General features: G+C 36.5%; 1 protein-coding gene across 10 annotated transcripts in view; it reads left to right on the top strand.

The window, feature by feature from the left end:
* SERTAD2 (SERTA domain containing 2) overlaps window positions 1-10,466 on the top strand; it is a 239,777-nt gene extending 229,311 nt beyond the window's left edge. For all 10 annotated transcript variants that reach the window (XM_031950575.1, XM_031950574.1, XM_031950573.1 and 7 more), the window contains one exon: window positions 5,023-10,466. In XM_031950575.1, coding sequence (XP_031806435.1) covers window positions 5,023-5,974 — 952 coding nt within the window. In that variant the 3' untranslated portion in view covers window positions 5,975-10,466. The remainder of the gene's footprint in view (window positions 1-5,022) is intronic.
* Window positions 10,467-14,642: the final 4,176 nt, after the last annotated feature.

The following is a 14,642-nucleotide window of genomic DNA, read 5'->3' as shown; positions in this document are numbered from 1 at the left end:
TACATCTCTCGACTAGTTGTGTGATGGTTTGAAAAGGTGTGAAATGAAATAGGGCTTAAACTTTCTTCTGATTGATTCCAATGGAAAGTGCACAGAGTAGTGTACAGAAAGTACAGAAATTACAAAAAAGCCAAATTTAACCTTTGTTGTTCTTCTTAAGTTTGAGGAAAAAACACACTTCCTAACTTTTGATGTTGTGTAGAAGTGACTACCTCTGGAGGTGGTGGATTCTTTGTCTCTCAAGGTCTTCAATAAAAAGTTGGATATATAGAGCAGTTGGGTTAAAAAAAAGGGTTGATAACCTGTGGTCTGGGAACTTTAAAAATTATGTATATTTCAGTGTGACTGATTTTCTATGCAGGAAACCTATGCATTTTAATATATGCATTTAAATGCATCAATCTGAAAAAAGATCCATAGTACACCACACTGTCAGAAGAGATCCATAAAAAATAAAAAAATGTTTAAGTTTATTCTTCAGCAATGGGTTGTAGTAGTTGGAAGATCCCTTCCAATTCTTAGATTCAGTGATAGGATATTGAGATAGCATCTGTTTCAGAAAGTTGTCTTGACTAGTTTGGCTGTTATCTCCTGTTTTCATTGAAGATGTTCTCTATGTATGAGAGATAGAATTTCCCAAAAAAAGATGTCATGGTGATGAAAAAGGTGCATGCTATTTCTTGTGAAAGTGTTTTAGTCACTTTATCCCTCGTTAAGAAAAAAATACATTTTAAAAAATACCATGTATGATTTTTCCCCCTATTCTATTGGGGTATCCCTCACCTTGGAAGTATCTTGAAGATTAATCCCTGAGTGCTTTTCAAAATTTGTTCCAGCAATTTTTTGTTCTCTGTGTACTTTGATCTGTCTGCTTTTTTCTAACTCACTTTTAAAATGCTGTTATCAGTTCTGCATATTAGGTGCTTAGGTGATAGGCTTCAAAACTTATGATTTCCTAATTATTGTTGGTGAAAATAGAGTGCCACCAAAGAGAGAGAGAGAGAGAGAGAGAGAGAGAGAGAGAGAGAGAGAGAGAGAGAGAGAGAGAGAAAAGGAAAGAAAAAGAAAGAAAGAAAAAAAAAGTCACAGATGTATTTAGAACTCATTACCCTCTAGTTTTATCATCAGACATATTTCCTTTCCCTGTTGTCCTTTCCACCATCCCTGTAACGTTCAGGGCTAAAATGCCCTGATCTGGCCACCACTCTGCTTTTTGTGTTGTCCCCTCCTACTAAAGTATAAGTTCCTGGAGGGCAGGAACTCTTGGCCACTTTTTTTTTTCTTTAGCACTTAAGACAGTGCTTGGCACATAGTAAGTTCTTAATAAATATTTTATTGTTGTTTGTTCGTTGTCAAGACAATCTATTTTAGTTGGATATCGCACCAAATTCTATGGAGCTTTATTTTCTCAGCTGTTTTTCATTTTGTGTGGTGCGGTGATACTACTTATTGTCTTCCATCGCCATCCTCTGTAATGCTTTGTAAATCATCTTGTTCTCCAAACAGTGCTGTTTTTGGCTGCCTCTCTTCATTTGGCTAAGAGATTGTTTGCCAGCTCCAATAGTTTTGGGACTCTTTTGACCTCACTGTTGTGCCCTTGTCTTTTCATTTGTCACTTCTCTAGGAAATGGTGATAGAGGAAAAATCTTTGCTTTTATTCATTTCCCATTTTTTGTAATTGATAGGTTGTCTAAACAGGTTGGGCTGGAGCTACTATAACCACAGGCAGTCCTACCATTTCATTTTTATGCTTTCTTTGTAATTGAGTGTTTACTTTGACCTTTAGTCTAACCAGCTGATGATCTGACAACAACACACAGGCAACTGGATCAGAAATAACTGCTGTCTGTAACTAATCACTTCCCAATTTTGTGGGGTGGAGGAAGGGAACAATTTTTTTTTTGTTGTCGTTTTTTTAATGAAATAATTAGGTCTTATAATGTCCAGTACCATCTGAATCTTCTTTTCAAAAAGTAACTACAGTATTTAGGCCTAAAGTAGGCTTGGGCATGTTGAGTGCTGCAAAATAAGGTCCCGTAAAATGATGTTTTTCTTCCCTTTAAGCAGGGGAGGAAACAAACTCTCTAAAGAGATACATATTTTTTAATATGACCGATATGGGAATTTGTTTTGCAGACTCAGATATGTAATGAGGGATTTGGTTTGGGGATTTATTTGTTTTTTAATTTGTTTTATGGGAGGAATTACCAGAGGGACCAGATTAATTTTTAAAAACTTGAATAAGACAAATAAAATGAAAAGAAGCAGAAAAAAAAGAAACTCTGCCAGTTACTTCATTGGCTCAAGAAGTACCTGAGAGCCCTCTTTCCACTTATCTTGAGCTTTCTCTCTTCTGGATTAATTTATAACAAGGATGGCTACCTGAATATTGTTAAAACAGATAACATTGAGACTCCCAACAGATAAATATTGCCAGTTTGTGAAATGTGAGATGCTTAGCATCCTCTGCTTCTCTCTTCCCTTTTTTGCTATTGTCCCTCGAAGCAAATATATATATATATATATGAAAGAGAGGGAGAGGGAGGGAGGGAGGGAGGGGGGGGTGAGAGAGAGAGAACGAGAACTGAGTGAGGACTATTTTGTATTTTTTTTACCATTTCATAAGTTTTGCCCATTTCATTACCAAAAATAAATCCATCACTGGGTCGGCCTTCCATTTATACTCTTTTATACTTACCAAGGCTGATATTCAGAGTACAGATAATATGTCAACAGGCTGGTACTTGATGCGTTTATAAGATGTAACAAAACTTGTGTTTCCATGACATAGTCTTCAAGAGGAAGTATCAGAAGAATAGTACGTCAGAGGAGATATATCCTCTCTGATTATAATACAGGGAGTCCCTACCTTTCATACTTCATTGGAAGCCAAATAAATATTTATTGACCAGATAAATAATTACTAGCAAAGATTTTTTTTTAATCTTTAAAAAATATTTCTCCTGGGGTTAGTAGAACAGGCTGTTTTCCTTCCATGTCAGCTATTGACCATTCAGAGATAAAAATGAGAATTAATTTATGGTTTAATTAGGCACCTTTCTTTGAAGCTGAAAAGAAAGGACTCTCCCTGTATTATTCAGAGCTCAATTGTGAACTCATTATTGTTTAACGTTTTCTTCAGTGACCTGGGAGATGTAAAATAAAGAAAATCTGTGTTCATTCAATTTCCAGGGGAAATCAGTCTGAAGTAGGGAGTATGTGGCATTTTAATAATAATAGCTAGCATTTATGTAATGTTTTAAGGTTTGCAAAGCACTTTACAACTATTATCTCATCTAATCTTCATGACACTATAAGATAGGTGCTATTGTCACCTCCATTTTACAAATGATTTGCCAGGGCCACATAACTAATAAGTGTTTATCTGAGGCAGGATTTGAATTTGGCTTTTTTGACTCCCAAGGCTAGCACTGACTCAACTTTGCTACCTAGCTGACCCCTAGACGAGATTTATGATTTTAAAGTAACTAGGACATGTTAGAAAAATTATCAGAAACCATCATTATGAAGTTCAATAAAGAAAAATACCACACAGAAGAAAAGCAAATTGAGTTTAAAAAGGAAAATCACTTGTAATCTATGAAGATTCTAGAAAAGAACTAGAGTTAAGTCAGCAAATATTCTTAAGGCAACAAATTTGGGTAATGGGTATCAAAGAATAGTGATTTTTCCACATTTTACCTAATAATATATTATTTTCTATAGGAGTCATATATCCAGGTTTAAACTTTTCACCTTTAGTGGTAAATTGAGAACTTAGAATGGATTTAGTGACTAGAAACAAAATGATTAAAGGATTATAAATAAGACTTTAACGCAAAGGCTCTAGGATTATTTAATTTAGAGAGTAGAAGGCTAGATGACAATATCCTTGGAGAGTAGGAAGGGTTATTTTAAACAGAATGGCCAAGTTGGCCTCTGACAAATAAAAAATTTGTAGTCTGATTTAGAATTGGTAAAAGAAAAATGTGGTCAGGTTTCCTTAAAAATTGGAATGCATTACTATGGGAGACAGTGATGTTTACTCCTCTTTCTTTATGTATCTCCCCCTAAGAAAACAAAGTAAATAGATGTTCATCTTTCTGAAATGCTTTAGATGAGCTCTTATGGACTACATATGTCTGTTCAGCTGGAAGCAGAGGGACTCTGTTGACTTAGAACTTGCCTAACAGCAGGGGCAACAGTGCAGCTAACAAGAGAAAATGACTTGGAAATTAATTCAGCTTGATTCAGACCTTAAATGTATAAGATGAGACTGAGCCAAAGGACAGCATACCCTGAATACCACAGATCCCTACATTTGATTCTGAAAGGGCCTTCCAAGGAGAGTCCTGTTATCTACTGTTAAACCTAAGCACCTCACTGTACTTTAACAAGTATGTAATACTATCCAGATATTATTAAGTCACATATGGGGTCCCCAAATTGTAAATTTTTCTCCTGTATTGACTCTGATTCAATACCTTTCGATCAATTGCATTTGCAAGTATTACAAGATATATACATGATTATATTCATAATGCTATGAATTTATTATCAAAGGCAATATATCTATTTCTTTCAATCCATAGTACTGAGGCATTTGTCTTTTTATATATAAATTTACTCAGAGGAGGGGGAGAGAGGGACAGAAGATTTATGATGATTAGCTTGAGAATTACATGAAGTATATGAAATGGGAAGTTCAAAGTTATGGTCTCCATAGCAACTGGGCTGTGTTATACACATATCTCAAAATGTACATTTAGCAGACCAACAAAATTTTTTCTTAAATTTAATATATGCGCACATAAGAAATAGATTACTTCAATTTTAAGTGGGTAAATGTTTCTCCTTAACCTTGCCTTATTAAAATATCTGCACTGTGTTAAATGCTTAGGTCTTTCCTGATAGCAATGGGTATGCTCTTAGGGTCTGATCTAATAACCTGGTTACATTTTGATTACAGGAATCAGTTTTCAGGTCACCAATTTCATTCTCCTAATTCCTCTTTATTTGCAGATATATGTTGGGTAAAGGAGGAAAACGGAAGTTTGATGAGCATGAAGATGGGCTGGAAGGCAAAGTTGTGTCTCCTACTGATGGTCCATCTAAGGTGTCCTACACCTTACAGCGCCAGACTATCTTCAACATTTCCCTTATGAAACTCTATAACCACAGGCCACTGACAGAGCCAAGCCTGCAGAAGACAGTTTTAATTAACAACATGTTGAGGCGGATTCAGGAGGAACTCAAACAGGAAGGCAGCTTGAGACCTGTGTTCATCACCACTTCTCAGCCAGCTGACACGCTGGGGGACGATTACCGGGAGGCCCAGCCTGCCTTTAGCCATCTCGCCTCCTCCCCGGCCCACCCCGCCGACTTGGTAAACACTACATCGTTAGAATCTTGCCTCACCCCAGCCTCTCTGCTGGAGGACGATACTTTTTGCACTTCTCAGGCCGTCCAACCCAACGGTCCCACGAAACTTCCACCTCCAACCGTCCAACCAGAAAAGGACAGCTTCTCCTCAGCCTTGGACGAAATCGAGGAGCTCTGTCCAACACCTACCTCCACTGAGGCAGTAGCAGCGGCAGTAGCGACGATCGACAGCTCTAAAGGAAACTGCAGCGAGTCTAACGTTCAAAAACCCGAGGGACTCCCAGAGAGCCGAACGACTGACTCAAAACTCATGGACGCTCTACCTGGAAACTTTGAGATAACAACTTCCACGGGTTTTCTCACAGACTTGACCTTGGATGACATTCTGTTTGCTGACATAGACACGTCAATGTATGACTTTGACCCCTGCACTTCTGCTACGGGGGCAGCCTCCAAAATGGCTCCTGTTTCTGCAGATGACCTCCTTAAGACTTTAGCTCCCTATAGTAGTCAACCAGTTGCCCCAAATCAGCCTTTCAAAATGGACCTTACAGAACTGGATCACATAATGGAGGTGCTTGTTGGGTCGTAAAACCTATTAAAAACCTAGAGACTTTTTTTTCTGTACCAGTATATACACAACTTGGTAGTATTTTCACAACCCTACAGATTCACAGCACTGTGCATGCATCGTCCTTGCTTGCCTTTTCCAGAAAAAAAAGGATCACACTAGTACTTTTTGCCTCAAGCAGAGTTGGAGTGCCTTCTTCCATGTATGACCACTTTTAATGTGTTTTTAAGTGGTTCCTCAAAGAAGACCTAATATCCTGGTATAGGAAAGAATACATATTGAAGACAATATTACTACATTGTTACTACAAAAAAAAAAAAGTGAAGCACAAGGAATAAGTTGGGGAAAGCTGTAAATTGCATGTGCATATTTGTCTATTTTTTCTATAAGTTTTATTGCAAGAGGTAAAAAATTTATTATTTAGATAATCTCAGTATCTTTTTTGGCATTTTAGCCCTGTGTAGGTTGACTTAGCAATTCAGCCTTTTGGAGGCATTAACTACTCCTCTTAAGTGTTGCATTTACATGGCTGTTTAGAAACTGCTGCCCAAATTTATTTTATATTTTTGTACAGATTCTGCAGTTTATTATATTGTTTTTCTAAAAACAAATGCTGTTTATACACACAAAATAGCTATTTTGATAGGATTTGCTCACATAGTTCCTGCATACTTCAAGTGTACAAGATGCGCTTGTACTTTTATACAGAGTTGTAATGTTTTATATGTGTATGGTGCAAAGAGAAAATCAGATCAAATTAATCTGCAGTTGATATCCCTAAATGCAAACACACAGTGCTTTAAGAAAGGGCCAGGAGATATTTCACCCAAGTTTCACAAGTACCAACTCCCTGGTATAAAAACACCTGTGTACTACTGTGATTTCTAAACCTAGAGCCATGTCTACTCATAAAACTTGTATTAAGCAGTTGGCAGGAAATAGCTGTGAAACTTGGGTTCTAAGTGATAGTTCTCTGTAGCTTTCTCTTTTGAGAGGAAGGCTACTGAAAACTTAGCCTTCAAGTATGTATGCCAAGTTACTGTTTTTAATTTTTTAAAAATTGAACCCAAATGTTTCATTTTAACATAATTTTCTCTGTGACTTGAACTTAATTAGCTTTCTAGAAAATCATTACATCTGACTGAATTTTATTATAAATCAATCATTTTATGGAATGAAAATACCTATTAAGAGTAAGTTTATTTTGTTTTTAATTGCATTTTTAAAAGGCATACATCATTTATTGAATCATCTTATACCTTTCTTCTTCCTCCATTCTCCCCCCTTCCTTGGAGCATTTGTTCACTCTGTTGATAAGTGCTGAAAATGGCATCTTCAGTATTACTGCAGTGAAGCTCATCTCTTATCTGCACTGGATGGACTCTAACTTTAATATCCATTGCTGTGGAAACTGGAGTTAGTCACATTACATCACTTGGCATCTCCAGCGCGGTTGGTTTCTTTTATCAACTGCGTTAACTGCTTTACACTTTATAGGCCTGTTGTACCAGAATATACAAACACAGCTTTCTATGCATGTTTCTTCCCTCCCCTCCCATAACACCTGAGAAGTCTTCGTTACTGCACCAATAGCGTTTTTATTCATTGTGGTGTACATTTAATTTAAAAATGTTTGCAATGTATCATGCCTGTTGCTGAAATAGTTTATGGCATTTTAGGGCTCTCCTCCCTTCTCTCCCCTCCCCTCCTCCTTCCCGCCATGGTACTTTAGCTGTTGCGTGCAAGTTGCAACCTATATTGTTGAAATGCATATGGCTTCTTTAGGAATAACTTTTATATTTATTTAAGAAAATTTAAATTATGGGGTTTTTTTGTTTTGTTTTGTCAGTTGACAATATTCAGTCATCAGTTCTGCTCGCTTCTTGCCATGGATGAAATTGGGTATTTTCTGTCTATTAAAAGGATAACTTTATAAAATGGCACTTTAAACAGGCCATAGATAGTCTACATTGTAATATAATGCACATGACAAAGCAGGTAAATTACTCATATAAGTAAAAGGTTCATGTGTAAAATCCTTCTGGACCCTAGTTTACTTTCATCCCCATTAAATTTTGTTTTAAAAGACTTATCAACTCAGTAAAGCAGCAAGAAACTAATAGAATTGTAGTTTCCTTACAAGCTACCTAAACACCCCTAATTTTTTTGATACTTCAGACAATTAGGCTTTATTTCTTGGTCGGATTAGGGACCATATTCAGTTGAGAAAATGGGAATAGGGTTATGTTATTTTGCATCCCATCCAGTTGTGATTGCTCCATTTTGGCTCTTCTCTTCCTTGTCAAAAAACAATCCTGCCCTGCCCTCAGATTCCAAGATTTGTATAATTGGAGAACCTAGGAAAATAGCCACAAGCTATACACACACACAGACACACACACACACACACATAATGTGTGTGTGTGTGTGTGTCTGTGTGTGTACAATAGTGCTGATTGTTCAGAATAATAATATGGTAAGCAATTGATTTACCATTGTGAAAACTGATTTACAGCAACTTAGAACAACCACACTTTTGTTGGATTAGTAAATTGTGTATTTAAACAAATACCATATGTTAGGCAATAGTTCAAAAGAGCACCATTTTCAAAGCAATGAAGTATGTGTTCCCTGAAACTTACTTTAAAAATCCTTTATTTATAAGACAGAGTTAAAAACAGAGAATGAATATACGTGTGTAAAGATATGCCTATACATAATATATGTGTGTATATATATGTATGGATATGTATAGGTGTGTGAATGTGTGTATAGGTGCATATGTATTTATCAACATATATGCATATGCACACACACACACACACTTTAATAAGAAAGATAAGGGAAATGAGTGATCCATTTTTAAAGGGCTGAACCATCAAGTTTTAAATTTTTATTTTTACAAAATGTTATCCCAGAAGGGCAGAAAAATCTTTATTGTGGTCTCTAAGCCCAGCTCTGCAGGGACATACTTGCCGAAGATTCCATTCTTCAGCAGTAACATTTCCTTTTATATTCTGGGCATCATGAACAGTTCAGAGTCAACATGCAGTTTGAGGAGCCTTTATAAAAGACACATGCCAGGCTTGGGTGGGTGTAGGGGTGGGTGTGGGGGGTGGCAGTGACATTTATTGACAATGATGTGCAATGAAGTGACAAGATGAGAGCAGAATGAAAAAGCTTTGAATTTGAAGTGATTTTTTTTCATAAGTTATTTATTCCTTTTTCTTTGTAAATATATTTATTTTATTGTGAAGCTAACAACATCTGGATTGTAACATGTACAGAATGTATGGTAGGAATGTATTCTCTTGTAGGAATGTAAATCTGTATTAAAAAGGGGATCAGAGCCAGACTCAGAAAATGAACTGGGTTCTTTTCATGGTATGCACGGTTCACATTTATTTTTACTCTTTTCTAATGTGGGTCTATTTGAAATATGCAAAAGGTATGGATGAAGATTGTTTTAGTCCCCAAATTTCTAGGAAAATCCAGCATTAAAAGGGTCAATTTTTTAAAAGATTTTTAATAGCACTGCTTTCCCTTTATCAAGGAAGGAGCAACCAAATTGACATGCTTGTTCACGCCAAAGGGTCAGAAACAAGTCTCAAATATACACCTTGAGTGTCTTTCTCATTCATTGTCAGCTCATGCATTTAAATACTGCATTCCTTTGGAGCATCCTCACTGCTCTGAAGTAGAAAAAGGAACATTTCTTGAAGTAAATAAACTCTAAAAAGCAGTAGTAGATATAGTGTTTCAGATATTTTTAAAACTTAAATTTATGAATCACCTTTGTGATAAGCAATGAATTAGGAATTCCCCGGAACACCCTTCTTATATGACTATTGAAAAATACCAATCCTCCCCCCCTCCTTTGTGCAGGGGGGGGTCCAGAGGGCAGGTTGTTCTACTGTCTCTTCATGTCCTGGATTGCTTCAAAATGATTGTTGCAGATCTGATCTTTACACTGCCTGCCAAAATTCAAATGTTCACATTCAACATGTTTTGGATGAGAAACGGTTAATTTCCTGCCACACTCGGGTACATTGATCCTACCAGAGAGGTTTGTATGACCTACATGCTTTCAAAAGGCTTTCGGTGCTTCTTAAAATTGAAGCTGAATGACTCTTGATAATGAGCCAATTTAAAATTTTGCTGAAAACAATAAAATTAATAAAGATTCTGCACTTTTTTGGGAAAAAAAACTATTGAAGATAAATGTAATCCATACATGTAAACAGCAAAGATTCTGGAAAAGGTGTAAATAGTGTGAAATGTTTGGTGTATGGCTGTTGAGAAGGGCGTGTTGTCAAAAAGGAGGCTGTAATTTCCCCCACAGACCTTAGAGCTGTGCCTTTTCTATGCAATATTACAGACATATACATCTGAACCCAGATTACTGTATTCACATGTAGGTATGGGCTGTAATCTAAACAATTGGATAAATGTACATGGAAATAAGCAGTCTTACTTTTGTAGTTTTATATTATACAATAAACAGTTAAAAGGATAAGAGTTATGTTTTTGGTTTTATTTTCCTTTTTCCATCTGTGTGATGTTGAATGTTCTCTATATTACAATTTAGAGTGTTGAAAATGTAATGACTTTCTCTGATCATGATTAATTAAAATTTAGTAATTCAACCAAATGTGTATTGAACCTTGGTCAGAGTCTATAGTCTTATTGAGAGGAGACAAAAATATACACAATTTGTATATTTTGAAAAGACTACTTGGGTGGTTTGCAAAGGAGTTTTCTTTTCAAGTAGGGCTTGGATTGGACAGCCTCTGGGGACTCCTCCAACTTTCTTTCTGTGATAAAAGTCAACAGAGATACTAAACATTGCTGAAAGGCAGAGATGGCAAGAAACCCAGTGTTGGAGTCTCCACTGTGATACTGGCTGGATGACTATGGGCAAATAATTTAACCTCTATTTTAGGACCTAGATAATAGTAATAGGTAGAGAATTTTCATAGATTTTTATAGCTAGAGATGATCTAACCAAACTATCATATTTTATATATGAAGGAAAAGGTCCAAGTTGTTCCTGAAGCTAAGTAGCATAATCAAACCAGGATAGAACCTTGGATTCTTTGATTACCAGGCCATTATTCCTCTCCTTCCCTCCTACTATCAGTTGCTGTGAGATTTAAGTAAAACTGGTTTATCTTTAAACTGGAACTTAGTTTTCATTCTGGCATCAGTTTTAAACTTTTATCTCCCACTCTGATCTTTCCCCTGTTCTCATATTGTTCCACTTTTTTGAAATTGTGTTTATTTTTTTAAATACACAGTTGAAAGTAGTTTCGAGGAGCTGTTGGGAAATAGAATCTCTTAGCTCCCTGACTTGTGAAGAAGTTGTCATCAAACAAATATTCATTGAGGGCCTTATATAATATTAACTGCATAGACTAATTATATGGTTTTCACAAACCATACTGTCATTTTGATTTCAGTGTGTGATGCTGCTCATCGTCCCTAATTTGATTTCAGAAGTTACCACCACTCACTGACCTTTTATGATATTAGAATCCAATTTAGATCTTGACACAGGAATTTTATATTGCTTTTTTTATGAAACACCCCAAATTCTAAGTAACTGGAAAAGGAAATGCCAGTGTGGCTCATTGCTTTGGTATTCCAGATATAGAATGGTTTTCCATCTCTCTTCTATGACGCCCTGGGCCTCCTTCCTTATTTAGGAGGCTTGTGGCAGGCCAGGTGCCAGTAATGCCTTTCACTCAGCAATGGAAAAAAGTGGTTGCTGGAACTCGGATCCCAAAAAATCTGCCCAAAATGAGTGGGAAGATCAGGGAGAAGCCCATGACAGTATTTGTGAAAGGTTTGCTTCCAAAGTGAATTCTTGCTGACTTAAATATTCCTATTCTCTAACTGCTCCCTTTGGAATTTGCCCTCCGTGATTGTGGGAAGTTGTAGTACAACAACCCTCCCCTCCCCAGGCATTCTCATGCTCTTTCTACACCTAGTTTGTGTCCCTAAACAAGCTGATCCATCTCTCCTGGGATATCCTGAAAATATCTTCATTTTTCCTGAAAGAGCAGTTATTGGCTCCTGTCTGTCATTGTTTTTGGTTTTTTAATGCATGGAGTCAAACTGCCTCAGAAAAGCAATTTACAGTCTCTTACTTCTCTGCTGACTTCCTGAAAACAACGGGAAAGTGCTGTCTAAATTGTGTGATTTCATTGTTCAATTGTGTCTACCTCCCCACCTTCTGAGGAAGAGGTTGGAGGCCTCAGATCTTCTGCTATGCTCAGTGTCTTAAGGGTGGTGGAAATTGGAACACTGGAGATTCTCCTACCTCTACCCCAGTACCCCACTTTATCCCCAGTTTATCATTTAATCTCCCCTTGCTACTTTTTGACAGCTGCTTCACTAATCTCTTATTAGAGTTGGGAAAGTCTATAGACTAGGGAATACTTGGAAGACTGGGTTTTGAATCATAATACCACCAATGGGATCCTGTCTATTAAGTGCTTTGAAAACCTTAAAATGCTATATAAATAACTTTTTAGGACATTGGTTGAGAAAAACTTTTAACTCATGGATTACCAGTCCAGAGCACTTGAAAACATTTGGAAGAGAGTGTATTGGAAATCTCACCTAGATAATATGTTTAATAATAGTAATAGCTGGTGAATGAGACAGTTGTGCATAAAAGCCCTCTCTAGGGGGTCAGCTATTTGAAGTCCTGATTAATACCTATTAGCTTATTTGACCATGAGCAAGTCACTTAACTCTTCAGTGTTTCTAGGCAATTGGGTTATCTTTAAATTACAGATAAGTTGTTAATTAGGATCCGTTAAAAAATAAGTAACAAAATTAAGAAGATAAGAATTAATAGAAAAGCAAGAAAAATGAGAAGATAAAGCATTCATTTGAAACAACCCAATTCTGAACTATTTGAACAAATAATCAGCAATGGAAAATGGATATCAGAAATAGCAATGACATCCATTGCAATAATTTTTTTCAGAAGCTTAGCGTCTATAATTCTATTGGCACAAGTGGCTCCCAGAAAGGACTTCAGCAAAACAAGCAGAGGATAGCAGCTAAATGTAACACCAGTTAAGAATATAAACTTATTCATAAAATCATGAAGAAAGATGACAGATGATAAGTAGCATTATCTTTTAAAGCAGAGAGAAGCAGTATGGAGTAAAATCTTTTTAAAAGAAAGCTTAATACGACTAGAGCTAAGCAAAGTCATCCCAGAAGCAGCTAAGGAAAAAAATGGAAGGACCACAAATGCAAGGAAAATGGGAATGATCTATCAAGACTGTTATTACAAACTATTCTTGTCATCAAGGAAACTGGAGCCAACACTCAGACCCTAATATCACAGTACCATGTATAGAAGAGATAGAAGTGGGACAAAAATGGGAAAGGGAAGAGTTTATAGAGGAGATCTATGGAATGTAAGGTATTAGAAGGTACCAGAGACATGGAAAACAATTTCTGTCAGAGGAAAAGGGAAAACCCTCAGACTACTTCCCTGTATGACTACTATCCCATTTATATAAAAATATATTTAAAAAATTGAGGGCATCCTCAAAGAGGTGTCAATGGGGAACAAATAAGCTTTCATAACTGATGTTCAGCCATGGATGTTGTCTTTTTCATGTTACAAATACCTAATAGAAGTCAGCTTCCATAGTGATTGCTGTTTGTTGAATATATAAAAACATTGATTCCCTGGACCAAAATACCATTTAAAAGCTCTATTTTCTAGCTGTTTCTCCTATCCGTGCCTAGAAATCATTTGAGATTCCTTTAAAGACATGATCCCCAAAATAACTTTGTTCAACAATCACAAACATCAGGCTAGGTATAAAACAATATACAAACCAACTGTCTTAGCCATTGTGAGAGAGGAAATCCATTCCAGAGTCTAAATTGAAGAGCGTTTCTATGTGGATGTTCATCAAGATGCTCTTATTTGGGATGACATCGTGCTGGTTTCATCAACCCTTATAACACTTGGAAGTCTCCTGGAAGAAATCTCTAACTTTAACTATATCAATGTTAGCCCTGACCATTCATACAGGAAAGGACGGGCTAATTGAAAAACTGTGTTACCCAGATTATCAAATGCTTCTGTATAGAGAGCCCATAGTGTCCATCAGTATGTATGTCTTGATGCAAACAATACTGGTGGACAACAAGGTGGGTCCGGAGTTGAACGGTGGAAGAGAACAGTCAAGTTGCCTTTGGGAAAATACAAATCTTTTTAATGAGCCCAATTTTCCCATGGAAATAAAATCATATCTTTTTAATACCTATATTCATCTTATAGTGTTGCTGTATAACAGTGATGGAATACAACAGTCTCTAAAGAATGAATAACAAGTGATGGAGAATGCAGAAAGGTGTGAGCAAACTGCAGCATATAACCAATGAGTACTTTCAAGAAGTACAGGAGTAAAAGATGCTATCAAGGAAACAGATGCTGAGGAAATAGGCTGGTTTGCTGGCAAAGGTAAGAGATGACATTGGAACCTCAAAATGTCAGCACTTTGGGAAAATCTAGGTAATTTGTGAGAAGCTTTGGACAAGGGTCACAGGGAATAGACACAGGAGATGGATTACAATCTACATTGTTACAGGGAATTACCTAATCAGTGATATCTCGGGATTCATTTGAAAATTTGGAGCTATTGATCTGTAT

The sequence above is a fragment of the Sarcophilus harrisii genome, chromosome 2, assembly GCF_902635505.1.
Source record: "Sarcophilus harrisii chromosome 2, mSarHar1.11, whole genome shotgun sequence".
Lineage (NCBI taxonomy): Eukaryota > Metazoa > Chordata > Mammalia > Dasyuromorphia > Dasyuridae > Sarcophilus > Sarcophilus harrisii.
Note: the sequence above shows the minus strand (reverse complement) of the source record. Positions and strands in the feature narration are given on the sequence as shown.